Consider the following 26641-nt stretch of genomic DNA (forward strand, 5'->3'; position numbering starts at 1 on the left):
CAGTCATTTCTTTTGGGTTCCTCATGCCATGGGGCAGTATTGGTTACTCATTGAGCACATTACTGCCAGGTAGGGCAGGTGCTGGTAGAAAATGATTCCTGGCTGGGTGCAGTGACTCATACCTATAATCTTAGCAGTTTGGGATGCTGAGGTGAGAGGATCTTTGAGCCCAGGTGTTTGAGACCAGCCTGGGCAACATGGTGAAACCCTGCCTCTACCAAATATACCAAAATTAGCCAGATGTGGTGGAGCGCACCTGTACTCCCAGCTACGACTCAGGAGAGTGAGTTGGGAGGATGGCTTTAGTCCAGAAGGTTGAGGCTACAGTGAGCTATGATCATGCTGCTGTACTTCAGCCTGGGTGACAGGGCATGACCCTGTTTCTAAAACAGTCCCTGGTTATCTGCCTCTCACCGTAATGCTGTAGCAAATTTTATAAATGTACCCATGTACCTCTGAAGAGTATCAGTGAGTTTTTTTTTTTTTTGAGATGGAGTTTCGCTCTTGTTGCCCAGGCTGAAGTGCAATGCACGATCTTGGCTCACTGCAACCTCTGCCTCCCGGGTTCAAGCGATTCTCCTGCCTCAGCCTCCTGAGTAGTTGGGATTACAGGCTTGCGCCACCATGCCTGGCTATTTTTTTTTTTTGTATTTTTTGTAGAGACAGGGTTTCTCCATGTTGGTCAGGCTGGTCTTGAACTCCCAACCTCGTGATCCACCTGCCTCAGCCTCCCAAAGTACTGGGATTACAGGCATGACCCACTGCGCCCAGCCATTTTTTAAAAAATTTTTTGTGGAGGCGGAATCTCACTATGTTACCCAGGCTGGTCTTGAACTCCTGGGCTCAAGTGATCCTCTCACCTCAGCCTCCCAGAGTGCTGGGATTACAGGTGTGGTCCACTGCGCCCGGCCTGGTTGGGGTTTTCTATTTGTAGTCACTCATGACTATTGCGTTTGAAATCTCTTTTCTAGATCCTGGAGTCAAAATCTATGGCTGTGCATTACCCCCTGGAAGCTCGGAAGGATCTGAGGTATTGCACGGTCTGACTGACCTTCAGTTTGGTACAATAGCACCTGTTTCTGTGTGACTGTGAAATTTTAGGATTGGAGACAATTTTAGAAATCAGACCCAATAACTATACAGTGAAATACTCATACCCTAAAGCTATCCTCATTATATCAGCATACATATTCAGCAACATGCCAGCACCACAGATACCCAGGTCTGTTCAGCTTCATAGAATGGAGTTGGTGTTAGCATCCTTTGTGCCAGAAAGTGATTTAGTCATTTGTAACAGCACCAATGAAAGTTTGCTAATTGTTCTGTGTTGCATTAATCACTGCGTTTTCAATTAGTATTTTGTGGGTTTACTTTGCATCATTCAGTGACTCACCTTAATTCCACTTTAAATGGAAATAGGGTGAAGATGATGACTACTTGCCTGATAATGTGACCTTTGCACCCAAAGATGTCACACCTGTGGATTTCACACCTAAAGATAATGTGCATGGTCTGGCCTACAAGGGCCTGGATCCCCACCAGGCACTGTTTGGAACTTCGGGAGAACATTTTAATCTTTTCAGTGGTGGTTCTGAGAGGGCTGGCAATCTTGGAGAAATTGGACTGAATAAAGGAAGAAAATTGGGAATTTCAGGCCAGGTAAAATTATTTTCTATTTTATAAAGGGGGAGTCATTGATAAATTAGTCTACTTTCTTTCTTTCTTCTTCTTTTTTTTTTAATTTAATTTTATTTTTTTTTGCACACAAAACAATAAACATTTTCTAAAAGTACATACGAACAAAAAGATGCATATCAAACATATTAGGAAGGTTGCACATGGGAAGACAGGGAATAGAAATGGGGGGTGGGAATTAAAGAAAATAAATAAGAGAGGGACTTTGTATAGATCAATGATAATAACTCAGTCCTCTATTTGACAAAGAAGAAGGAGAAGGAAGAGGAAGAAAAAGAAAGTGGGATAAAGGATCAGAAAGGGAGGAAAATAGAAAAAATTAGAGTATGACTCCAGGGTAGACCTGTTTTGTTGTCGCTTGGTTCGTTGGTTGGTTTGACAGTTGTATTTTTCATATGTTTCGCCATGTTGGCCAGGCTGGTCTCGAGCTCCCAGCCTCAAGTGATCAACCCGCCTCAGCCTCCCAGAGTACTGGGACTACAGGCGTGAGCCACCACATCCAGCCCCCACATTGCTTCTGGCCTCTGTGGTAGAACTCCCAGACGGGGTGGCCGGGCAGAGGCGCTCCCCACATCCCAGACGGGGCGGCCAGGCAGAGGTGCTCCTCACTTCCCAGACATGGCGGCCGGGCAGAGACGCTCCTCACTTCCTAGACGGGGTGGCGGCCGGGCAGAGGGGCTCCTCACTTCCTGGATGGGGCGGCCGGGCAGAGGCGCTCCCCACATCCCAGACAGGGCGGCCAGGCAGAGGTGCTCCTCACTTCCCAGACGGGGTGGCCGGGCAGAGACGCTCCTCACTTCCTAGATGGGGTGGCGGCCGGGCAGAGGTGCTCCTCACTTCCCAGACGGGGCGGCCGGGCAGAGGTGCTCCTCACTTCCCAGACGGGGCGGCCGGGCAGAGACGCTCCTCACTTCCTAGACGGGGTGGCGGCCGGGCAGAGGCGCTCCTCACTTCCCAGACGGGGCGGCCGGGCAGAGGCGCTCCTCACTTCCCAGACGGGGCGGCCGCGCAGAGGCGCTCCTCACATCCCAGACGGGGCGGCCGGGCAGAGGCGCTCCTCACCTCCTAGACGGGGTGGCGGCCCGGCAGAGGCGCTCCTCACCTCCCAGACGGGGCGGCCAGGCAGAGGAGCTCCTCATAACCCAGATGATGGGCGGCCAGGCAGAGACGCTCCCCACCTCCCAGACGGGGCGGTGGCCGGGCAGAGGCTGCAATCCCAGCACCTTGGGAGGCCAAGGCAGGCGGCTGGGAGGCGGAGGCTGCAGCGAGCCAAGACCACGCCACCGCACTCCAGCCCGGGCAACACCAAGCACCGAATGAGCGAGCCTCCGTCTGCAGTCCCAGCACCTCGGGAGGCCGAGGCGGGCAGAGCACTGGAGGTCAGGAGCTGGAGACCAGTCCGGCCGACATGGCAAAACCGCGCCTCCAGCCAAAGGAGAAAAACGAGGGAGGGGTGGTGGCGCGCGGCGGCAATCCCAGGCAGCCCGCAGGCCAGGGCAGGAGAATCACGGGAGCCGGACGCAGGGAGTCTGCAGCGAGCCGAGTTTACTCCAGCCTGGGCCAGAGAAGGAAGAAGAAGAAAGGAAGGAAGGAAGGAGGGAGGGAGGGAGGGAAGGAAGGAAGGAAGGAAGGCAGGCAGGCCTTTCTTCTTTTTAGAGGTTCTTTATTTTCTTTTTTTTCCCCCTAATCCTCAAGTGGAATCAGGTCAAAGATTCTTTCTTAAAATGCATTTAAAAAATGGTGACTTTGCCATTTCATTATTACCGTTTCTTTTTTTTTTTTTTTTGAGACGGGGTTTCGCTCTGTTACTCAGGCTGGAGTGTAGCGGTGCGATCTCGGCTTACTGCAACCTCTGTCTCCTGGGTTCAGGTGATTGATTCTCCTGCCTCAGCCTCCTGAATAGCTGGGATTATAGGCATGCGCCACCATACCCGACTAATTTTTGTATTTTTAGTAGAGACGGGGTTTCACCATGTTAGCCAGGCTGGTCTCGAACTCCTGACTTCAGATGATCCACCTGCCTCGGCCTCCCAAAGTGCTGGGATTACAGGCATGAGCCACTGTGCCTGGCCACCTTTTCTTTCTTTCTTTCTTTCTTTTTTTTTGAGACAGAGTTTCACTCTTGTTGCCTAGGCTGGAGTGCAACGGCACGATCTCGGCTCACCGCAACCTCCACCTCCTGGGTTGAAGCGATTCTCCTGCCTCAGCCTCCCGACTAGCTGGGATTACAGGCATGCGCCACCACCCCAGCTAATTTTGTATTTTTAGTAGAGATGGGGTTTCACCATGTTGGTCAGGCTGGTCTTGAACTCCCGACTTCAGGTGATCCGCCCGCCTTGGCCTCCCAAAGTGCTGGGATTACAGGCGTGAGCCACTGCACCCGGCCCACCTTTTCTTTTTATAAATGTGTTTTTTTTTTTTTTCAGTCTTTTAAACAAAAATGCTACTTGTTAGAGGCTCCTTCCCGCAAAAAGTAGGAGTTCTTCCAGCGGGCAGCAGAGTAGCAGCGGCCCTTAGACCCCAGCCACCAGCGTTGGCCCAGGCCGCATGGATCAGTTGATGAACATTTCTGCCTTTCTCCTCTTGGAAGCCACATTTCCATCCCTGCACTGCTGCTTGGCTTTGTTCTCCACTCCTCTTCCTGTGCTGGGACCTGGAGCCATGGCTGTTGTGCGGACTGGAGGGCAGTGTTGGCAGTGGGGACATGGCATTCACCTCTGGTCACTGTTTTCCAAAAAACGTGTGTGTGTTGATCTGGGACCCCCGTTCACTTCTCTCTTGGTGATCTTGAAGTGCTAATGTGGTTTCCAATCACATCCTTAAAGTAGCTTTATCCCTGAAGATCCCAGACATACCCTAACATCTGTGCTCAGTTTGAAACTTTGTTTTTTAAAGGCTTTTGGTGTAGGTGCCCTGGAAGAGGAAGATGATGATATCTATGCCACAGAAACTCTATCCAAGTATGACACTGTTCTGAAGGACGAGGAGCCTGGAGACAGACTCTATGGCTGGACAGCACCCAGGCAGTATAAAAACCAGAAAGGTAATTCGACAGCCGCAAACCTAATGGCAGGACCAAGTGTCAGGGTATCAGGAAGGAGGGGCTGCAAGAGTGATACAGGAGCACCAGCCTCTGTTGTTGGTCAAAGTCACGGTAAGAAACAAAACAAAGAAGCAAGGCCCAGCATGGGAAGTGAAACAAACGCAGGATTCAGACCTGGCCAAGGCCAAAGCCAGCTGTCAAGGTGGAGCCCAGGTGGGAAGGAGGGAGAGGTCTGTAATCAGGGAAAGAGGAATGCCTGGACCAGTGACCACATGGCTGGTCAGAGCTGGCAGTGGGTCAAAGGGAAGTACCCAGAGCTCGAAGAACTGGGCAGGCGGCCAAAGGAGGCCAACACATGCGGCAGGTCAGAAGGTCAAGCTAGAGGACCAGGAGGCAGGTACACCAACAGCCTGCAGCAAGATGGAGCTGGGCGCCCAGTCCATCTTCTCCCTTGAGTCCCTGGCTCTGAGGAGGCTCTTGTTGGGATAAGAGGCTGACATCTCTCAACACAACTTTAACTTCATGCTGTGTTGAAATTTCAAGGTGAATCAGATCTTGTGGTTTAAAGTCACATTTCAGTTGTTTCCAGAAAAGGTGCAGGGCCAGATAGTGTAGAGTCGGTATTAGCAGCATGTGATTTGGAGTCAGTCAGACCTGGGTTTGGATGCCAGGTCCCCATTGGCCAGCTTTGTGACCTTAGGCAAGGCTCATAAACTCTCTGGGCATTGGAGTCCACATTTGTAAAGTGAGGATAAAATCCGCTCCAGAGGTGGTTGTGAGGATTAAGTGGCATAACTCAGTGTCTGGCATAGCACCTGCCCCAAAGACTGAAGAAGTGGCACCTACTGTTCTTTGGTTATCATACAGTCATGTGTCACTTGACTGGGATGGTATGACAGGGAACCCAGGATTTTACACTGGACACTGGAAGGGCATGCGTACCCAGTGTTAGGAGACTTAACCTCTGGGTGGTCAATGGGCTGCTAGTACTTACTTCCTTTTTTTTTCCTTCAAATGTTTTTCATTTTTTTTTCTCTGAGTCATTTAGCTTCTGAGCCTTCTTCCTTTTGCCTCCCTATAGTTTCTGAATTCTCTCCCCAAACTATGGATTATTTTTATATAACTTGAAGATATATTAATATATCACAATATACTATTTAATTTTAATACTATATTATAATCAATATACCATCATATATTGTATATGATTTATATTTTATATAATTAATATATCAATACTGTCAGTATATTATGTAACATATCAATACATTATTCATAATTATTGATATATGTTAATTATTTATTAAAAGTGGTGGGAGAATGAAATTGATAATATCCTAAATCTGTTAATATAAATGATATTTAATATTATACAACATATTAATAACATTAATATATCAATCCTTTGATAATTAATGATATGTAATGACATATTTAAGTCTGCCTGCTGAGCCACATCTTTCACTTTTCCCTCATGCACCAGCTTTGCCCCCAGCTGATTGGTTCTCACTCCTTCCACTGAGCTCTCAGCCTGTCCTTGTCCCTCTCTGCTGTGGCCTCTCTCCCCCACCTTCCTCTCTCCCACCCTGCAGGGCCACAACATCTGTAGTTTTGACTGTATGGTTTTCTATTCAGTGAATCTATCTTTATTTTACCCAGTCTCCACGGTTGATTTTTTACATTTTTAAATTTTTTTTTTTTGAGATAGAGTCTCACTCTCTCACCCAGGCTGGAGAATAGTGGCATGATCTCGGCTCACTGCAACCTCCACCCCCCGGGTTCAAGTGATTCTCGTGCCTCAGCCTCCTGAGTAACTGGGATTACAGGTGTGCACCACCACGCCCAGCTAATTTTTTTTTTTTTTTTTTGGAGAAAGAGTTTCGCTCTTGTTGCCCAGGCTGGAGTGCAATGGCCTGATCTTGGCTCACCACAGCCTATGCCTCCCAGGTTCAAGCGATTCTCCTGCCTCAGCCTCCCAAGGAGCTGGGATTACAGGCGCCTGCCACCACACCCAGCTAATTTTTGTGTTTTTAGTAGAGACAGAGTTTCATCATGTTGGCCAGGCTGGTCTTGCACTCCTGACTTCAGGTGATCTTCCTGCCTCGGCCTCCCAGAGTGCTGACGCCCAGATAATTTTTTGTAGTTTTAGTAGAGATGGGGATTTCACCATGTTGGCCAGGCTGGTCTTGAACTCCTGACCTCAAGTGATCCGCCTGCCTCAGCCTCCCAAAGTGCTGGAATTACAGGCGTGAGCTACCACAGCTGGCCATGGTTGATTTTTAAATTTTCATTTTTTTTTCCATGATCAATAGGGCTATAATGAATATTTTTCTGATTCTGTCTTTATGTACATTGTTTGTTTCTTCAGAATTCTTCAGAATGAACTCATAAACATGAAATTTCTGGGTTTTAAGAGAATACAAATTCCAAGAATGTGAAATTGAATCCCACATTACCTGAAGAAATTTTAGTAAGTTCTAGAAGCTTAAAAAAAAGCCCAACATGCCAGGTGCATTGGCTCATGCCTGTAATCCCAGCACTTTGGGAGGCTGAGGCAGGTAGATCACGAGGTCAGGAGATCGAGACCATCCTGGCCAACATGGTAAAACCCCATCTCTACTAAAAATACAGAAATTAGCTGGGTGTGGTGGCACATGCCTGTAATCCCAGCTACTCGGGAGGCTGAGGCATGAGAATCACTTGAACCCAAGAGGCAGAGGTTACAGTGAGCTGAGATTGTGCCACTGCACTCCAGCCTGGTGACACAGCGAGACTCCATCTCAAAAAAAAAAAAAAAGCCCAACATGAGTCAAAGCACAAAGAATGGTTTTGTGGGGAGGGGAGAGATGTGGTGGTGCTGAATGATCAGTGGCTAAAAGCCTTAGCTCATCTGCACTGCAGGCTATTCCTGCTTCAGGCCTGAGCTCCTAGTCTGTGAAAGAGCTTGTGATTGTCATGTAGAAGAGGCTTTGGAGTGCAGAGAATACAGTTCATTTATACGGACTTTTGGTGTAACCAGTACGTGCAGGAAAACCTTGAGAATCAAAGAGCTTTTGTTGATGGAGTTGTCTCTATGGCCAGGAGACGATCCCCACCTCCAGGTCAGAGGGTATTGGTCATTCAGTTTCCTACGTCTGTGATCTTTATGTCTTGTTAAAGATTACAGGCTGACCTGGTGGCACTGCCTTTCGTCCCTATTTGGATTGTTGCTAAGGAGATGGCCAGGTAGTCACCCTGTAGTTCTTAACCTAGTTTTACACATGACGCGCTCACAGTTGTGATTTGTATTTTCCTCCATACTTGTCCTCTTGGTGGTTTTTCTTGATCTTTTACTCCATGGGGTATATCCTTTGGTGCCCCTAAGGTACTTTTTCTAAAAGTCTCGTCAATGTACTTGTCTTGGAGGACCACAGCCTAGTGACCTGGGTAGCCCAATCTGTCGAGGGTGGTGTGGGCTGGGCCCTAGTCACTGAGTCAACAGAGGTGTGGGGCTTTGCTTGCCACTTGTTCTTCCCTTTACTGCTGCTGTTGAGTGATAGCATGTATGACATGTACTATTTATGTTCTTAGAGATAAGAAGTAAAATGCTGACGTGTTCTGTCTTATTCTAATCGTCTCTACTTCTGGAATTAATCTATGACATCATTTTGTAGAATCAGAGAAAGACCTTCGATACATTGGCAAAATTTTGGATGGATTTTCCTTGGCTTCTAAACCTTTATCTTCTAAGAAAGTAAGAAAAACTTTTTTTCTTTCTTTTTTTACTGGTTTAGTTCTTAAAATATTTGCTGCTATCTGATCTGAGTTCTATTAACAACAGGAAAGATAAGTAAATTCTGTTTTCAAAAAACAACAGCCTGGTTACTAGTGATTGTCTAGAAAAACATTCTACATTAGAAATATCAGGGCCAGGTGCAGTGGCTCATGCCTGTAATCCCAGCACTTTGGGAGGCCGAGGTGTGTGGATCACCTGAGGTTGGGAGTTCAAGACCAGCCTGACCAACATGGAGAAACCCCATCTGTACTAAAAATACAAAATTAGCCAGGCGTGGTGTTGCATGACTGTAATCCCAGCTACTTGGGAGGCTGAGGCAGGAGAATCACTTGAACCCAGGAGATGGAGGTTGCAGTGAGCCAAGATCACACCATTGCACTCCAGCCTGGACAATGAGCAAAATTCTGTCTCAAAAAAAAAAAAAAATCAGTTGGCCAGGTGTGGTGGCTCACGCCTGTAATCCCAGCGCTGTGGGAGGCCGAGGTTGGCAGATCACCTGAGGTTGGCAGATCACTTGAGGTTAGGAGTTTGAGACTACCCTGGCCAATATGGCAAAATCCCATCTCTACTAAAAATACAAAAATTAGCTGGGCATGGTGGTGGGCACCTGTAATCCCAGTTACTCGGGAGGCTGAGGCAGGGAGAATCACTTGAACCTGGGTGGCAGAGGTTGCAGCGAGCCAAGATCGCACCATTGCACTCCAGCTTGGGCAACTAGAGCGAAACTGCGTATCAAAAAAAAAAAAAAAAAAAAAAAAAGAAATATCAGTCAGTAGCTACATTGTGATAAAAATATCTGATTGCTATTTTTTTTTTTTTTTTTGAGACGGAGTCTCGTTCTGTCGCCCAGGCTGCATTGCAGTGGCGCGGTGTCAGCTTACCACAACCTCTGCCTCTCAAGTTCAAGCGATTCTCGTGTCTCATCCTCCTGAGTAGCTGTGATTACAGGTGTGGACCACCACGACCGGCTAATTTTTGTATTTTTATTTTTTTTTTTTTTTTTTTTTTTTTTTGAGACGGAGTCTCGCTCTGTCGCCCAGGCTGGAGTGCAGTGGCGCGATCTCGGCTCACTGCAAGCTTCGCCTCCCGGGTTCACGCCATTCTCCTGCCTCAGCCTCTCCGAGTAGCTGGGACTACAGGCGCCCGCCACCACGCCCGGCTAATTTTTTGTATTTTTTAGTAGAGACGGGGTTTCACGGTGGTCTCGATCTCCTGACCTCGTGATCCGCCCGCCTCGGCCTCCCAAAGTGCTGGGATTACAAGCGTGAGCCACCGCGCCCGGCCTAATTTTTGTATTTTTAGTAGAGATGGGGTTTCACCATGTTGGTCAGGCTGGTCTCGAACTCCTGACCTTGTGATCCGCCTGCCTCAGCCTCACAAAGTGCTGGGATTACAGGCGTGAGCCACCGCTCCTGGCCACTAATGTTTTAAATTCAAACTTCAAGTGAGTGGTTATTTACATGAAGAGAGACATACATTAGAAAGAAGAATGAAATTTCAGAAAGCCGGATAACCCATAGCCTTGGTTCCTTCCCATGCTCTGAAGCTAGCAGGGGCAAGGTTCCCTGGCCTCCTCAGCTGGGGCCGAGCAGAAGGGAGAGAAGCCGTGTGCAGGTGGATGAAGTTGGAGGAGAGCTCTGCGTGCCTTTGCAGATAGCTTTGTTTTTGTGAGATGCTGTCACAGCCACATGTGAAGCTCTTAGGCCACATGGTGCTCTTCCTGTAACCACCAAAGTCACATGCTCACAGGCACACTCAGGAGGGAGATGGGGTGCTGGCCAGCCCAGGAGGGGCGCCTGGCCGTTTGCCTTGTCAGCATTCCTGTTTTAGATTGTTTCATGCTCTAATCAGCATTTTGTTTTTTTATTCAGCAAACATTTGTTCATAACCTCTAGGCTTGGCTGTGCTTGTCTGGGACACGGGAGGCCAGAGGACAGCTTTGATTTGTTTCGTTGTGATAGTTCATGTGTTGTGATAGCCAGCAGAATATATCTAGGACAGTGTTGGGCATACAGTAAGCTGCTATTATTACCAGAAATGTCAAATAACATTAAAGGAAAATGCAGGTGTTTTACATGTATGAAAAGGAAGCATAAGGCCGGGCACGGTGGCTCACACCTATAATCCCAACACTTTGGGAGGCTGAGGCGGATGGATCACTTGAGGTCACGAGTTCGAGACCAACCTGGCTAACATGGCGAAACCCCACCTCTACTAAAAATACAAAAATTAGCCAGGCGTGGTGGTATGTGTTTGTAAACCCAGCTACTCGGGAGGCTGAGGCAGGAGAATTATTTGAGCCCAGAAGGTGGAGGTTGCAGTGAGCCAAGATTGTGCCACTGCACTCTAGCCTGGGTGACAGAGCAAGACTACATCTCAAAAAAAAAAGAAAAGGAAGCATAGTTTAAAAATGATGGAGAAGCACTCACTGGTCCTTAGGATAAATAGGCCAGCCTGGCCCCAGGTAGCTCCCATCCAACAAAGGTAGCAGATACACAAATACAGAGTCGTGGGCAAAGATCCCTAAGTGGAGAGACACAGTCCTGGGGGTTCCTGGCGGTTCGCTGGAGTAGGGCTTTGGGCAGGAACGCTTTAGAGGAGGGCTGTGTTCATCTAGCTTTCACACACAGATCTAGATGGTTCTCTAGATCTGAATCTAGAGGTCAAGCAGAACAATGATTTGGCAGACAGAGAGAGAGAAATACTTTCAATCCAAGGCTGGGCATGGTGGCTTACACCTGTAATCCTAACACTTTGGGAGGCCAAAGCAGGCAGATTGCTAGAGTCCAGGAGTTTGAGACCAGCCTGGGCAACATGGCGAAACCCCATCTCTACAAAAAATACAAAAAAAAAAAAAAATTAGCCAGGTGTGGTTGGTATGTGCCTGTAGTCCTAGCCTCTTGGGGGCCTGAGGTGAGAGGATTGCTTGAGCCCGGGAGGTCCAGGCTGCAGTGAGCTATGATTGGCTGCTGCACTCCAGCCTGGGCGACAGAGTGAGACCCTGTCTCAAAAAAAGAAAAAGAAATACTTTGAATCCCATGGAGGATATAGAGAAGTTGTGGACACACTCCTCCTTTCTGCCGTGTTCCTCTGGGTTTTTGTGTGGTGGTAACATGAGAGTGTTTTCTGGCTGATTTGGGGGTGTGTCTCCAGAAGGTGACGAGGCTAAAATGATAAAAAGCAGGATTTCTTGACAATGATAACACCACTCTTTCATGGACTTTCACTGTGCCAGGGGCTTGACCCAGGCTCTGCACTTTTAACAACCACCTGGGGAGCTTGGGGAACTCCAGTTATAGCAGACTGTCTGGGGTGGGGCGCAGGCATCAGTATAGTTATAGCTCCTCAGGCGAGTCCAGCATGCACCTGGGCCGGAGAGCCAGAGCAGAGAGGGGCCGGGAGAGAGGGGTCACTGCTTTCAGCTACAGGGTTACTTCATCATGGACTTCAGCCTTCACATAGCTTAAAAATCTAGAGAACATTTCAGTGTGAATTTGGGGGGAAAAATAGTAAAGAAAAGTCTAGAAAATAGCTTAAATAATAAACACGTGCGGATTTGTTAGACCAAGAGCAAGGGAAACCATTTAATGCAGTTATTTAACAATATCTAGTACTTTCCTTTACCATGTCTGCTGTGCCATCATTCATGCCTGTCAGTATTAAAAATCCCCAGATTTCCCAAATAGATTTTCATTTCACTTCCGTCAACTTTTAAATTAAAGTTTTTAAATTCCTGTCCCCACTGCCCTCCTAGCTTCTGGGCCAGGTCCTCTCGGCTCTACTCATATTATTCATAGTAATATCTTGGATGAAAAAAATAGGCCAGGCGTGGTGGCTCACGCCTGTAATCCCAGCACATTGAGAGGCTGAGGCGGGTGGATCATTCGAGGTCAGGAGTTCGAGACCAGCCTGGCCAACATGGTGAAACCCCGTGTCTACTAAAAATACAAAAATTAGCCAGGCATGGTGATGTATGCCTGTAATTCCTGCTACTCGGGAGGCTGAGGCAGGAGAATTGCATACCCAGTAGGTGGAGGTTGCAGTGAGCTGAGATTGCACCACTACACTCCAGCCTGGGTGACAGAGCAAGACTCTGTCTCAAAAAAAAAAAAAAAAAAAAGAAAGTCTGAAGCTTCAATTTGCAACTGAAACATAACTAGAAAAAATAATTCTGAATTTAAAAATAACTACAGTTATTATTATTATTATTTTTGAGATAGAGACTCACTCCATTACCCAGGCTGGAGTGCAGTGGTGTGATCTGGGCTCACTGCAACCTCTGCTTCCCAGGCTCAAGCAATTCTCCTGCCTCAGCCTTCCGAATAGCTGGGATTACAGGCATCCACCACCACACCTGGCTAGTTTTTGTATTTTTAGTAGAGACGTGGTTTCACCATGTTGGCCAGGCTGGTCTTGAACTCCTGACCTTAAGTAATCCACCTGCCTTGTCCTCCCAAAGCTCTGGGATTTTAGGCATCAGCCACTGTGCCCAGCTATTATTTATTTATTTATTTATTTTTGTTTGAGACGGAGTCTTGCTCTGTTTCAGCTCTGCATCGGAGTGCAGTGGCACAATCTCAGCTCACTGCGACCTCTGCCTCCCGGGTTCATGCAATTCTCCTGCCTTAACACCCCGCCCTACCCCGAGTAGCTGAGATTACAGGTGTGCGCTACCACGCCTGGCTAATTTTTGTATTTTTAGTAGAGATGGGGTTTCACCATGTTGGCCAGGCTGGTCTTGAACTCCTGATCTCAGGCAATCCATCCGCCTTGGTCTCCCAACATGCTGGGATTACAGGCATGATCCACTGTGCCCGGCCCCGACTATTATTTTTTTAATATATATTTTTTTAGTTTTATAGAGATGGGGTCTCATTCTGTTGCCCAGGCTCGTCATGAACTCCCGGGCTCAAGCAATCCTCCCATCTTGGCCTCCCAGAGTGCTGGGATTATAGATGTGTGCCACTGCACCCAGCCATTATTTTTCTTCCATGCTTTGAATGGTACTTTTCTAAATTTTCTGATGTACAGTGGGCCTGCCCTACTTGTAGACCCTGACATTTATGATCTATTGTCATCTTTATAGTTCTTATCCTATAAAATAGGCACATTAGCTTCTTTCTGTAGAAATGGGTGGGGGGATATTCGAAATGCCTGACTGCTGGAACACGGTGGCTCTCATGACCCTCCAGGTCCAGAGGGGATGCTGTTTGGACCTCTGGCCAGCCTGTTCTTGTGCTACCTGCCTGCTGAGTGTTAACCCGGGAAGGGGCAGGGTTAACAAGGCTCAGAGGTAACAGGTTTTCCTGATTAAATCAAACATGATCTTGCAGCCTGTATTTTCTGCGTTTTGTCTTGTTTTGTTAAGATCTATCCACCTCCAGAGTTGCCAAGAGACTATCGACCAGTGCATTATTTCAGACCCATGGTGGCCGCCACCTCCGGGAACACACATTTACTGCAGGTATTATCAGAGTCAGCTGGAAAGGCAACGCCTGACCCAGGGACACACAGTAAGCACCAACTGAATGCCTCCAAACGGGCAGAGTTGCTTGGAGAGACGCCTATTCAAGGTATGTGCCATGGAGAAGACTGAAATCATTACCAGTCTTTTCACATAACTCGAGTTCACATTTCACATAACTCGAGTTATCAAAATCAAAATGGAAAGTTGTTTTCCCACTGAAGTTTTTTACGTGAATTTGTATTCCCAAACTGTGGAAATAACACTATTTATTGTAAATGGCATACGTACTAGTGTGCATATCTTTTACTTATTTTTTTAAGTTTTATTTTTAAACTTATTTATTTTGAGATAATGTCTAGGTCTGTCACCCAGGCTGAAGGCAGTGATAACTCTCTATAACCTGGAACTCCTGGGTTCAAGCAATCCTCCCACCTCAGACTCCTATGTTGCTGGGACTACAGGCATGCACCACCACCACACCTGGCACATTTTTAAATTTTTTTTTTTTAATAGAGATGAGGGTCTCACTATGTTGCCCAGGCTGGTCTGGAACTTCTGGCTTCCCAAAGTGCTGGGATTACAGGTGTGAGCCTCTGCGCCCAGCCAAGGCTTGTTTTTCCACCTTTAGTTTGGTTAATATCATTCAAATCACAACTTTTGTTGTAAGCTCAGCTGTTTTCAGACTTGTGATAATTATCAGGGAATGTGGTTAAGGTGCCTTCCCCTTCTCTGCACAGCCTGGGAGAGTATGTTTTCTTCCTCCTGGGGATTGCATTGTGTAACTCTTCTCCCGAAAGTCTGAAAGGGATGAAAGTCTGAAAGGGATGAATGCGTCTGAAAGTCTGGAAAGACATGGAGAATCCCCTGCAGGGTGCAGCAGAAAAGACCCACCATGAGAGGTGGACTTGAACTCTTAGGGGCTCAGGCCTCACTGCCATGGGGAACCCAATAGGTGTCTCGTATAATTGGCAAACAGAACCCTTGGTTCCCCACCCCCATCACACACTGCACTTCCTCATCTATGTCTTCTCATCTCAGGAAATGGTGCCACCGTGATCCACTGCTCGGACCAGGATATAGGAGGCCTAATTCTTTTTTTAATTTTTAATTTTTAATTTTAATTTATTTTTTTTTTGAGACGGAGTCTCGCTCTGTTGCCTAGACTGGAGTGCAGTGGCGCGATCTTGGCTCACTGCAAGCTCCGCCTCCCGGGTTCACGCCATTCTCCTGCCTCAGCCTCCTGAGTAGCTGGGACTACAGGCGGCCGCCACCATGCCCGGCTAAATTTTTGTATTTTTAGTAGAGACAGGGTTTCACCGTGTTAACCAGGATGGTCTCGATCTCCTGACCTTGTGATCCGCCTGCCTCGGCCTCCCAAAGTGCTGGGATTACAGGCATGAGCCACTGTGCCCAGCCAATTTTTATTTTTTTTATTATACTTTAAGTTCTAGGGTACATGTGCACAACGTGCAGGTTTGTCACATATGTATACATGTGCCATGTTGGTGTGCTGCACCCATTAACTCGTCATTTACATAAGGTATATCTCCTAATGCTATCCCTCCCCCCTCTCCCGGGAGGCCTAATTCTTAGCTCCTCTCTTTTCGGTCCTCTGCCATCCTCCCTGACCCTCCCCGGCCCTCAGTGAGTCCTCCTGGCTCTACCCACATGTGTGGGGGTTCCCTCCACTACTCAGGTGCATTTCCCTGGCCTCCCGCGTCTGAGCCCCGCCCCTCCACCTGGACCATTGCTGCAGTCTCGGTGGTGGTCTCCTTGTTTCCCGTCCATTCCCCTGCAGTCTCTTCCCCTCACCAGCAGCTGGATGAGGCCTACTATACCAGCCAGCACCTCTCCCACCTACAGAAACCTCCAGGCTCCCCACGAGGCCCTGTGCAGCCCCGCCCTTGCCCGCCTTTCAGGCTGCACCATCCACCACCTTCCCTTACCCTCCCGCAGTGTGGCTTCCTCCTCCTCCTTTCCTCCCCTTGAACACGCTGTCACCCATGACACTGCCTAAGGGCCTTTGTGTTTGCTGTACCTCCCTTTCTGTTCTTCCCTCATATTTTTGTGAATCTGGCTCTTTTTTTTTTTTTTAGCTTATGACTTATCTCTAATGTTATCTTCTTCCAGCCTTCCCCGAACACCATAAAAGCTGGTTATGTCTGCCCCCTCTACCAGCCTGCTCACGCAAGCCCCCCTCAGTCACATCGTCCTGTTTTTTTCATAGCCCTCCTCTATTGAGGGCCAGTGTATTGCTCCTTGGCTTCTTTCCTGTCTGCACTGCCCTCCAAGCTCCTGGGCCAGGTCCTGGTGTGGAGTTGGCACCCATGAGTGTTTGTGCAGTTAGTGAGGGCTTGCTGGGGAGCTGTGCTTGGAACCAGGGCTAGTGGTGGCAGACTGCAGGTCTGGAGCCGGGAATGTCAGGTTCCCCAACCTGGGATCACTCACGTGCCCTGTAAGTGTGCATGTGTTAACTTCCATTTTTGCTGACTATAAAACAGGAATCTTGGCTGGGCACAGTGGCTTGTGCCTGTAGTCCCAGAACTTTGGGAGGCCGAGGTGGGATGATCTCTTGAGCCCAGGAGTTGAGACCAGCTTGGGAAACATGGCGAAATCCTGTCTCTACAAAAAATACAAAAAGTAGCCAGGCATGGTGGTGTGTGCCTGTGGTCCCAGCTCCTCAGGAGGCTGAGGTGGGAGGATCACTTGAGCCCGAGAGGTGGAGGTTGCAGTGAGCCATGATCACACCACTGTACTGCAGTCCAGGTGACAGAGCGAGACCATGTCTCAAAAAAAAACATAGGAATCGGCCGGGCATGGTGGCTCACGCCTGTAATCCCAGCACTTTGGGAGGCTGAGGCGGGTGGATCACCTGAGGTCAGGAGTTCGAGACCAGCCTGGCCAACACGATGAAACCCTGCCTCTACTAAAAATACAAAAAATTAGCTAGGCATTGTGGCACATGCCTGTAGTCCCGGCTACTTGGGGGGATGAGACAGGAGAATCGCTTGAACCCGGGAGGTTGCAGTGAGCTGAGATCGTGCCACTGCACTCCAGGCTGGGCAATAGAGTGAGACTCCATCCAAAAAGAAAAAAATATATAATAATAAGAATCTCATTTTTTATCACTGTCTAGTCCACAGGGATATATGAATATAAATGAAACACTAAACATAAAATACTCATCCCCAATGATGTAAATTTGTGATATTGAAATGTATGTACAGAGAAACGTAAATGTGGTTGTCTTATGACTCTTTTCATCTCTTCTAATTACTGTTTTTATTTAGGTTCAGCTACTTCAGTGTTAGAATTTCTGTCCCAAAAAGATAAAGAGAGAATCAAAGAAATGAAGCAGGCAACTGACCTGAAAGCAGCTCAGTTCAAGGCCAGGAGTCTGGCCCAGAACGCTCAGAGCAGCAGAGCCCAGCCCTCCCCTGCAGCGGCTGCTGGGCAGTGCTCTTGGCACACGGCATTAGGTGGTGGGACGGCCACCCTAAAAGCCAGCAACTTCAAGCCTTTCGCCAAAGATCCGGAAAAGCAAAAGCGATACGAAGAGTTCTTAGTACACATGAAACAGGGTCAGAAAGGTGGGTGCTGGGCCTGAGTGTCCCATATCTCAGCCAGGGCGGGGTCATGTTCTCACTGTTCTCATCCTAGACCCATATTTACAGTTGAGGTATCCCGTTCTGTCAGTGTTTTTGCTTTATCCTGCTGCAAATAGTGCAAAGGTTTCAGCCCTTGGCTCTTGACCTCAGAAAGCAAGAACAGTTGGCTTATGTTCCTCCATATCTCAGGCCAAAGCTAGCTGTTTAAGTAGAGAACACAGCTTGCGGTGGCCGGTGCTTACAGGCCGTTTGGTGTTTGCAAGTGCTTGACTGCTACAAGCATTGCATTCACATTTCATATCAACATCATCTTCCACCTCATCCGAAGATCCTAACCATCCACTCCTGACTCATAGTCTAAAATTTGACTTAAAACAATAGTTAGCTATTGAACCGTTACAAAGGGAAAACAATCACTTTGTGATCTGTGAAGTAAACAGGGCAAGAATGAGGAAAGGGGTTGCTGTTGTATGCAATAGTCCTCGTGAGAGGTTATCAGTAAATTACAGGGTTGTTTTTTAAAAACAGATCTTTGCGGAATGTAAAGTCTATTTACTGTGCCTTAACTTTCTACTAAGAACCTACATCACTAATGTTTATTTATTTAAAAAAAAAAAAAAAAGGTTAGTGAAAGACTGTTTTTCTGCCAAAACATAGGGATGTGGTTAAGGTGAACTTATCATTGCCTGGGAGTGGTGACAAGTTCCTTACTGCTGAAGATTTAACCAACCATTAGCCTCTCAAATGGTTTTCTCTGTTATGTTTGGTAGACAGAATTCAATAAAAGCATCATTTTGGCTGGGGATGGTGGCTCATGCCTGTAATCCCAGTACTTTGGGAGGCTGAGATGAGGATCACTTGAGCCTAGAAGTTCAAGACCAGCCTGGGCAACATAGTGAGATCCTGCCTCTACAAAAAAAAAATACATATATATATATATACACACATACATATATATATATACATACATATATATATAAAATATATATTTTTTATATATACATACGTAATTTTTTATTTATTTTTTTGAACGGAGTCTTGCCCTGTTGCCCAGGCTGGAGTGCAGTGGCAGGATCTTGGCTCATTGCAACCTCCACCTCCCAGGTTCAAGTGATTATCCTGCCTCAGCCTTCTAAGCAGCTGGGATTATAGGTGTGCGCCACCACGCCTGGCTAATTTTTTGTTTCCCGTCTCTACTAAAAATACAAAAAATTAGCCGGGCGTGGTGGCGGGCGCCTATAGTCCCAGCTACTCGGGAGGCTGAGGCAGGAGAATGGTGTGAACGTGGGAGGCGGAGCTTGCAGTGAGTGGAGATCGTGCCACTGCACTCCAGCCTGGGAGACTGAGCGAGACTCCATCTCAGGGGAAAAAAAAAAGCGAGAGACGGGGTTTCACCATGTTGGCCAGGCTGGTCCCGAACTCCTGACCTCAGGTGACCCACCCGCCTAGACCTCCCAAAGTGCTGGGATTATAGGCGTGAACAACTGCGCCTGGCCTAAATTTTTTTTTTAAAAAGCACAATTTTGAAGGAAAGAGCAATATTACCTGCCAAATACCTCGCCATTACCATAGTGATAAAAACAAGGATAAGGACTTATGAAATATACAGGGATACAGTGGTGCCCAGCAGATGTTCTCTTGTAAGCCCCATGTTTTTCTGAAAAGTGAAGCTGCTTCTTGTTCTCTGCCCCGCAGATGCTCTGGAACGCTGTCTGGACCCCAGCATGACAGAGTGGGAGCGAGGCCGCGAGCGGGATGAGTTTGCCCGGGCGGCCCTGCTGTACGTGTCTTCCCATTCGACCTTGTCCTCCAGGTTCACTCACGCCAAGGAGGAGGATGACTCAGATCAGGTTGAAGTCCCTCGAGACCAAGAGGTCTGTTGTCATCATGTCCCTTACCTGGTGAACTTTAATATTAAAGCACTGCCTAGCCAAAATTGTTTTTTCTTTTTTTTTTTGAGACAGAGTCTCTCTCTGTCGCTCAAGCTAAAGTGCAGTGGTGCGATCTCGGCTCACTGCAGCCTCCACTTCCTGAGTTCAAGCGATTCTTCTGCCTCAGCCTCCCAAGTAGCTGGGATTACAGGTGCTCGCCACCACACCCATCTAATTTTTGTATTTTTAGTAGAAATGGGTTTTGCCATATTGGCCAGGCTGGTCTTGAACTCCTGACCTCAGGTGATCCACCTGCCTCAGCCTCCCAAAGTGCTAGGATTACAGGCATGAGCCACCATGCCCAGCCGAGCCAAATATTTTTAATCCCTTGGTGAGAAGATGAAAATATACATGGTATAGGAGAATAAGAAACCATTTTATGCCTTAGTTTCCAATGTACTGGAGCATAAATGTTATAACACAAACTTTTTTCGCAGTTCTAGAAGATTGCTTGAAAATTTTAAATGGGAGAGCAGTCAGGTCAATGGTGCGGCCACTTGATGAAACAGAATGCATGTCTTTTCCCAGAATGATGTCGGGCACAAGCAGTCAGCCGTGAAGATGAAGATGTTTGGGAAGCTCACCCGAGACACGTTTGAGTGGCACCCTGACAAGCTTCTATGTAAGAGATTTAATGTCCCTGACCCTTATCCAGAGTAAGTTGGATAAACCTTTACATCAGTACAAAATGTATTCTTGATATTAAAGCTAATTTTCCCGTTACATACTCATATAAATTCTTATTTTTTCGACATGAACTTATTTACATATCCCTGGATATACAAATCTACACATTTTATAGATTTGCTTTGATAAATTACTTCTATAATTTGTTACTAAAACAAAATCTGGATAGCAAACTTTATTCCATATTGAAGCTATGAAACTCAGATATGTCAAGTTACAAAAGCATTATGCCTCTCTTATTTGCCACCTTGTTATTGCTGCTCATGTGGTTTACATTTATAATGTTACTTATGTTTTTTAATTATCATTATAAAAGTTAAACACTTTCTTATTTGATTAATAACACTTCAAGAGGTGGGGTGTGGTGGTGCACACTTGTAATCCTAGCTTGGGATGCCAAGGCAGGAGGATCGCTTGAGCCCAGGAGTTCGAGGCCAGCCTGGGTAACATAGTAAGACCCCATCTCTAAAAAAATCAAACGAACAAACAGAACACTTCAAGATAGTAGGCCGGGTGCAATGGCTTACGCCTGTAATCCCTGTATTTTGGGAGACTGAGGCAGGCAGATCACTTGAGGTCAGGAGTTCGAGACCAGCCTGGCCAACATGGTGAAACCCCGTCTCTACTAAAAATACAAAAAATTAACCAGGCATGGTGGTGCGCGCCTATAGTCCCAGCTATTTGGGAGGCTGATGCAGGAGAATTGCTTGAACCTGGGAGGCAGAGGTTGCAGTGAGCCAAGATTGTGCCACTGCACTCTAGCCTGGGTGACAAAGCGAGACTCAATCTCAAGAGAAAAAAAACAAAACAAAAAGATAAGCCGGGCGCGGTGGCTCATGCTTGTAATCCCAGCACTTTGGGAGGCCGAGGCGGGTGGATCACGAGGTCAGGAGATCGAGACCACGGTGAAACCCCGTCTCTACTAAAAATACAAAAAATTAGCCGGGCGTAGTGGCGGGCGCCTGTAGTCCCAGCTACTTGGACAGGCTGAGGCAGGAGAATGGCGTGAACCTGGGAGGCGGAGCTTGCAGTGAGCTGAGATTGCGCCACTGCACTCCAGCCTGGGCGACAGAGTGAGACTCCGTCTCAAAAAAAAAAAAAAACAAAAGATAGCATATGTAGTCAAACCAGAGACTGTCAGAAACTTTAGGTATATTTTTATCAGTGGAACTTTTCCTTAATGGAAATCCATTTTCAAAGTTAAATTCTTGTCCTTATCATAATAAGGAAAAACTCATGGGACCTAAAGTCAGTCACCCAGATTCTCGAACTGCTTTGAGAAGTGAAAGCATCTTAGGAGACTTTTTAGTCATGCAGAAGAGGTGGAAAACTTGAGTTGGAAAGCTTCTCAGGAGGTAGATTTTATCCTACTGGTTATTACTAAAATGATTCTTTTTTCAATTCCCAGTTCAACTTTAGTTGGCTTACCACGAGTGAAGCGTGACAAGTACTCAGTCTTCAACTTTCTGACGCTCCCAGAGACAGCTTCCTTGCCCACCACTCAAGCATCAAGTGAAAAAGTATCACAGCACCAAGGTCCTGACAGTGAGTAGGGCGTCCCCGGGCTCTCTGATTGACCAGGGCCTCAACCCCTAGCCTGTAGGAAGACAGAGTTAAAGGGTAGTTTAGTCCTAACAATATGAATGGTGCATATTCGCCCTCTGTTGAGGGAATTGCTCTTACTAATAACTTAGCTCATGTTGTAATGGTCCAGATGTTTAGTCTTTGGGGTTGGGGCTCTGTCTCTGCCTCTGCCACCTACCTCCCCAGGACCCCGCACAATGCCAGGCCACCCCATAGTAGACATGCTGACATTCTGAGTGAATGAAAGAGCAGTGGTGAAGAACTTGCTTTTTCCTTGGTAATGCTGGAGTTATATCTATGTCCTACCTTTCAGAATCAGGAAAACCATCCAGATGGGATACCTCTAAACACGAAAAGAAAGAAGATTCCATTAGTGAATTTTTAAGTTTGGCTAGATCAAAAGCCGGGCCACCTAAACAAGAGTCCAGCCCCTTAGTAAACAAAGAGGAAAAGCGCGCACCAGAATCATCCGCAAATCAGGTATTTGGGGCTTCCAGATTCTCTTTGCCACGCTGAGTGTGGCCCTTGCTTTTCTCTTTGGTGATACTTTCTCCTCGTGACTCACCAGCAGAGGCAGCCAACTATTGATCCATTTCCCCATTTGGCTTGTTTCTAACTTTTGGCTATAACAAGTAAAGCTGCTGGGAGCATTCATGTGCAGGTTTTTGTGTGAATATAAGTTTTCATTTCTCTAGAGTACGAACCTAGTAGTGGGAATCCTGGAAAATATGTACGTGTATATTTAATGTTATAAGAAACTGTCAAACTGTATTCCAAAGTTATTTTTGCCTTATGTATTTTGAAGTGCACTTCTTAGGTGCATATACATTTAGGATTGCTATTTCTCTCTTTTTTTTTTTTTTTGAGATGGAGTCTTGATCTGTCCCCCAGGCTGGAGTGCAGTGGCATGATTTCAGCTCACTGCAAGCTCTGCCTCCCCTCCCGGGTTCAAGTGATTCTCCTGCCTCAGCCTCCCAAGTAGATGGGACTACAGGTGCACACTGCCATGCCTGGCTAATTTTTGTATGTTTAGTAGAGTTGGGGTTTCACCATGTTGGCCAGGCTGGTCTCGAACTAGGATTGCTATTTCTTTTTGGTGAATTGATCTTTTTTTTTTTTTTTTGACACCGGCTTTTACTCTGTGCCCAGGCTGGAGTGCAGTGTTGTGATAATGGCTCACTGCAGGCTCGAACACCCAGGTTCAAGCAATCCTTCTGCCTCAGCCTCCTGAGTAGTTGGGACTGTGGGCACATACCACCATGCCTGGCTAATTTTTTTTTTTTTTTTTTTTTTTTTTTTTTCCAGAGAAAGGGCCTTGCTATGTTTTTCCAGGTTGGTCTCAAACTTCTGCTCTCAAGCAATCCTCCTGCCCTAGCCTCCCGAAGTGCTGGGATTACAGGCGTGAGCCACCATGCCCAGTTGACCCTTTTAACATTTTGTAATATCATCTTTATCCCTGGTAATTTTCTTTAGATTAGTGTTTGCGTAGTATATATCTTTTTCATCTTCTTTTTAACACATCTGTTTCATTATATTTTAAGTGGGTTCCCTTTTTTTTTTTTTGAGATGAAGTTTTACTCTTCTTGCCCAGGCTGGAGTACAATGGCACTGTCTCAGCTCACCGCAAGCTCTGCCTCCCGGGTTCAAGCAATTCCTCTGCCTCAGCCTCCTGAGTAGCTGGGATTACAGGCAGGCACCACCTGCCGGGCTAATTTTGTATTTTTAGTAGAGATGGGGTTTCTCCATGTTGGTCAGGCTGGTCTTGAATTCTTGACCTCAGGTGATCTGCCTGCCTCAGCCTCCCAAAGTGCTGGGATTACAGGCATGAGCCATCGCGCCCGGCTAAAGTGGGTTTCTTATAAACACCATGTCACTGAATCTTTCTTAAAATACATTTTGATAATTTATATTGAACATTTGCATTTGATGTGATCATTGATATTTTTGGATTTAGGTGTATGATGTTATATTTTCTGTTTATTCCCACTCTTTTTTGTTTCTTTTTTTCCCCTTCCCTGCCTTCTTTTGGATTACTTGAATAATTTTTATATTCCATTTGAATTTTTCTATTTTTTTCTCAGTATTTTTTTTTTAGTGATTGCTCTAGGGATTATAGTATACCTACTTACCTTTTTACAGTATACTAAGAATTAAATGTTTTACCACTTCAAGTAGAATGGAGAAGCTTTAGCACTATGTAGGTCCTTTTATTCTCCTCCCTCTATGCTGTCTTACATATTACATGTACACACAATGAAAACGCCATCAACCAGTGGTGATCATTTTTGCTTTTAGTCGTTAAACATATTTTAAAAGAACCGATGCAGAGATAATAGCCTTCTCTCTTTAATCAGATATTTTCCATTTCTGTTGCTCTTTCTTCATCCTTGAAGTTCCACGTTCCCCTCACTTATCACTTCTGTCTGAGGAACTTCCTTTAGCATTTCTTTTAGACCAGTTCCAACAAGTGATTCTCTTAAATTATCATTATCTGAGAATGTCTTATATTTTGTCTTCATTCCTGAAGGATGTTTTTGCTGGATATAGAATTCTGGGTTGATAATTTTTTTTTAAATTAAACTGCTACATCCTCCGGGCTTTCATGATTTCTGATGAGAAATCTTCAGCCATTCAAATTGTCCTCAGGCTGGGTGTGGTGGCTCACATCTATAATCCCAGCACTTTGGGAGGCTGAGGCAGGGGGCTTGTTTGAGGCTAGGAGTTTGAGACTACCCTGGGCAACATCGTGAGACCCCATCTTTTACAAAAAATTAAAGAACTAGTTGGGTGTGGTGGCATGCACTTGTGGTCCCAGCTACTCAAGGGGCTACGGTGGGAGGATCACTTGAGCCCAGGAGGTGAACACTGCAGTGAGCTATGATCGCACCATTGCTCTCCAGCCTGGGTGACAGAGTGAGAACCTGGCTCAAAAAACCCCAAAACAAATTATTATTCCTCTGTACATAATGAGGTGATTTTTCCCCTAGCTGCTTTCAAGATTTTTACTTGGTCTTTGGATTTTAGCAGTTTGATTATGATGTGTCTGGGTGTGAATTCTTTTGAGTTTATTTTGTTTGGGGTTTGTTAAGTTGCCTGAATCTGAGTTTGGAAATAGAAGAGAGGCACAGTGCTCTACTGCATTTTTGGGGATCCTAGTAGCTGGGATTACAGGCGCCCACCACCATGCCCAGCTAATTTTTGTACTTTTAGTAGAGACAGGGTTTCACCATTTTGGCCAGGATGGTCTCAATCTCCTGACCTTGTGATCCACCCACCTCAGCCTCCCAAAGTGCTGGGATTACAGGGGTGAGCCACCACGCCTGGCCTGGTTTTGCTTCTTTGACCTCATCAGCGCATTGTACAGTTGTTGACTCGGAAACACCACAAAAATAAAAGCTATGTGAGTGATCACTGTTTAGTTGGCTGGTGTGTGGCTATGGATACCCATGTACATGAGCATGAACACAAATATGTGTGTCTGGGAGTGTATTCTAGAATGTCTCCTCCCTTTTACCATTGCCTCTGTATCCCTGACTCTTATTTCACTGTTAATACAGACAGTCAACAAAGGTGTGGACGCACAGTCTGAAGGAGAAGGGAGCCGCCCATCCATGGACTTATTCAGGGCCATCTTTGCCAGTTCCTCAGATGAAAAGTCCTCATCCTCTGAGGATGAGCAGGATGACAGCGAAGATGATCAGGCGGGCTCTGGGGAGGCCAAATTCCAAAGCTCCCAAGACACTGACTTGGGGGAAACATCATCTGTGGCTCACGGTATGTCAGTATTTCAAACTCGGAAAGACAATGACTCTAGGACAGCTGCTTCTCTGTTTACTCTATAATCTTAAACCCGAATGATTAGCAATCAATGATATGTAATCTTTTATATGTATATAATTTTTTTTTTTTTTTTGGAAACAGGATTTGGCTCTCTTCCCAGGGTGGAGTACAGTGGTGCAATCTTTGGCTCACTGCAGCTTCCACCTCCTAGGTTCAAGCAATCCTCCCACTTCAGTCTCCTGAGTAGCTGGGACTATAGGCATGTGCCACCAGCCCTGGCTAATTTTTGTATTTTTAGTACAGATGGGGTTTCAGCATGTTGGCCAGGCTAGTCTCTAACTCCTGACCTCAGGTGATCCGCCCGCCTCAGCCTCCCAAAGTGCTGGGATTACAGGCATAATCCCAGTGCCCGGCTAGTTTTCCAGACTTTTAAATTTTTTTTTTTTTTTTTTTTTTGAGACAGAGTCTCGCTCTGTCGCCCAGGCTGGAGTGCAGTGGCGCAATCTCGGCTCACTGCAAGCTCCGCCTCCCGGGTTCACACTATTCTCCTGCCTCAGCCTCTCCGTAGACTTTTAAAATTTTTATATCTCTTCTATCTGAATATATAGTAATCTGTTTAAAAAACAAGATTATTAATGTGAATATGATCATTTATCTTCAAGGTTTTTCTTTGATAATTTATTTTGAGTGAAACTTGTCTCCCGCAGTTCTCTGGGATGGGACATACATAGTCTTACATTCCTGATGGTTTGTGAGTTTTTTCCTTCTCAGATGGTCCTTTCTTGGGGACACATTTCTAGTTTTCAGGTCTTAGGGGCGCTAGGCTATGTGCCTACAGGTGCACTAGGCACCCTGTACCTCAGCCATTGGTGCCCTTGGTTGCAGGCGCCCTCATGTGACTGACATCCAGCTCCAGAGTTCACAAGGGCAGCACCGGGGTCTGCGTGTTCACTGCTGCATCCTTAGCACCTGGCAGGAGTGAAGTGGTGTGGGCAAGCATATGTTATCTGGTGGCAAAAGACATGAATGAAAGACTCAGAGAAATTAACTTGGGGCAGACAAATGACATGA

The 26641-nt window shown here is 46.5% G+C and overlaps 1 protein-coding gene across 4 annotated transcripts in view; it reads left to right on the forward strand.

Annotated features, from left to right (window-relative positions):
• GPATCH1 (G-patch domain containing 1) overlaps positions 1-26641 on the forward strand; it is a 50658-nt gene that overhangs the window by 14054 nt on the left and 9963 nt on the right. For all 4 annotated transcript variants that reach the window (XM_055236182.2, XM_063614054.1, XM_063614056.1 and 1 more), the window contains exons 6-16: positions 972-1030; positions 1420-1659; positions 4591-4738; positions 8392-8471; positions 13882-14086; positions 17271-17570; positions 19284-19462; positions 20048-20175; positions 21615-21751; positions 22104-22270; positions 25348-25564. In XM_055236182.2, the coding sequence (XP_055092157.1) occupies positions 972-1030; positions 1420-1659; positions 4591-4738; positions 8392-8471; positions 13882-14086; positions 17271-17570; positions 19284-19462; positions 20048-20175; positions 21615-21751; positions 22104-22270; positions 25348-25564 (1860 nt within the window). The remainder of the gene's footprint in view (positions 1-971; positions 1031-1419; positions 1660-4590; positions 4739-8391; positions 8472-13881; positions 14087-17270; positions 17571-19283; positions 19463-20047; positions 20176-21614; positions 21752-22103; positions 22271-25347; positions 25565-26641) is intronic.

Source organism: Symphalangus syndactylus, chromosome 13 (assembly GCF_028878055.3).
Source record: "Symphalangus syndactylus isolate Jambi chromosome 13, NHGRI_mSymSyn1-v2.1_pri, whole genome shotgun sequence".
Lineage (NCBI taxonomy): Eukaryota > Metazoa > Chordata > Mammalia > Primates > Hylobatidae > Symphalangus > Symphalangus syndactylus.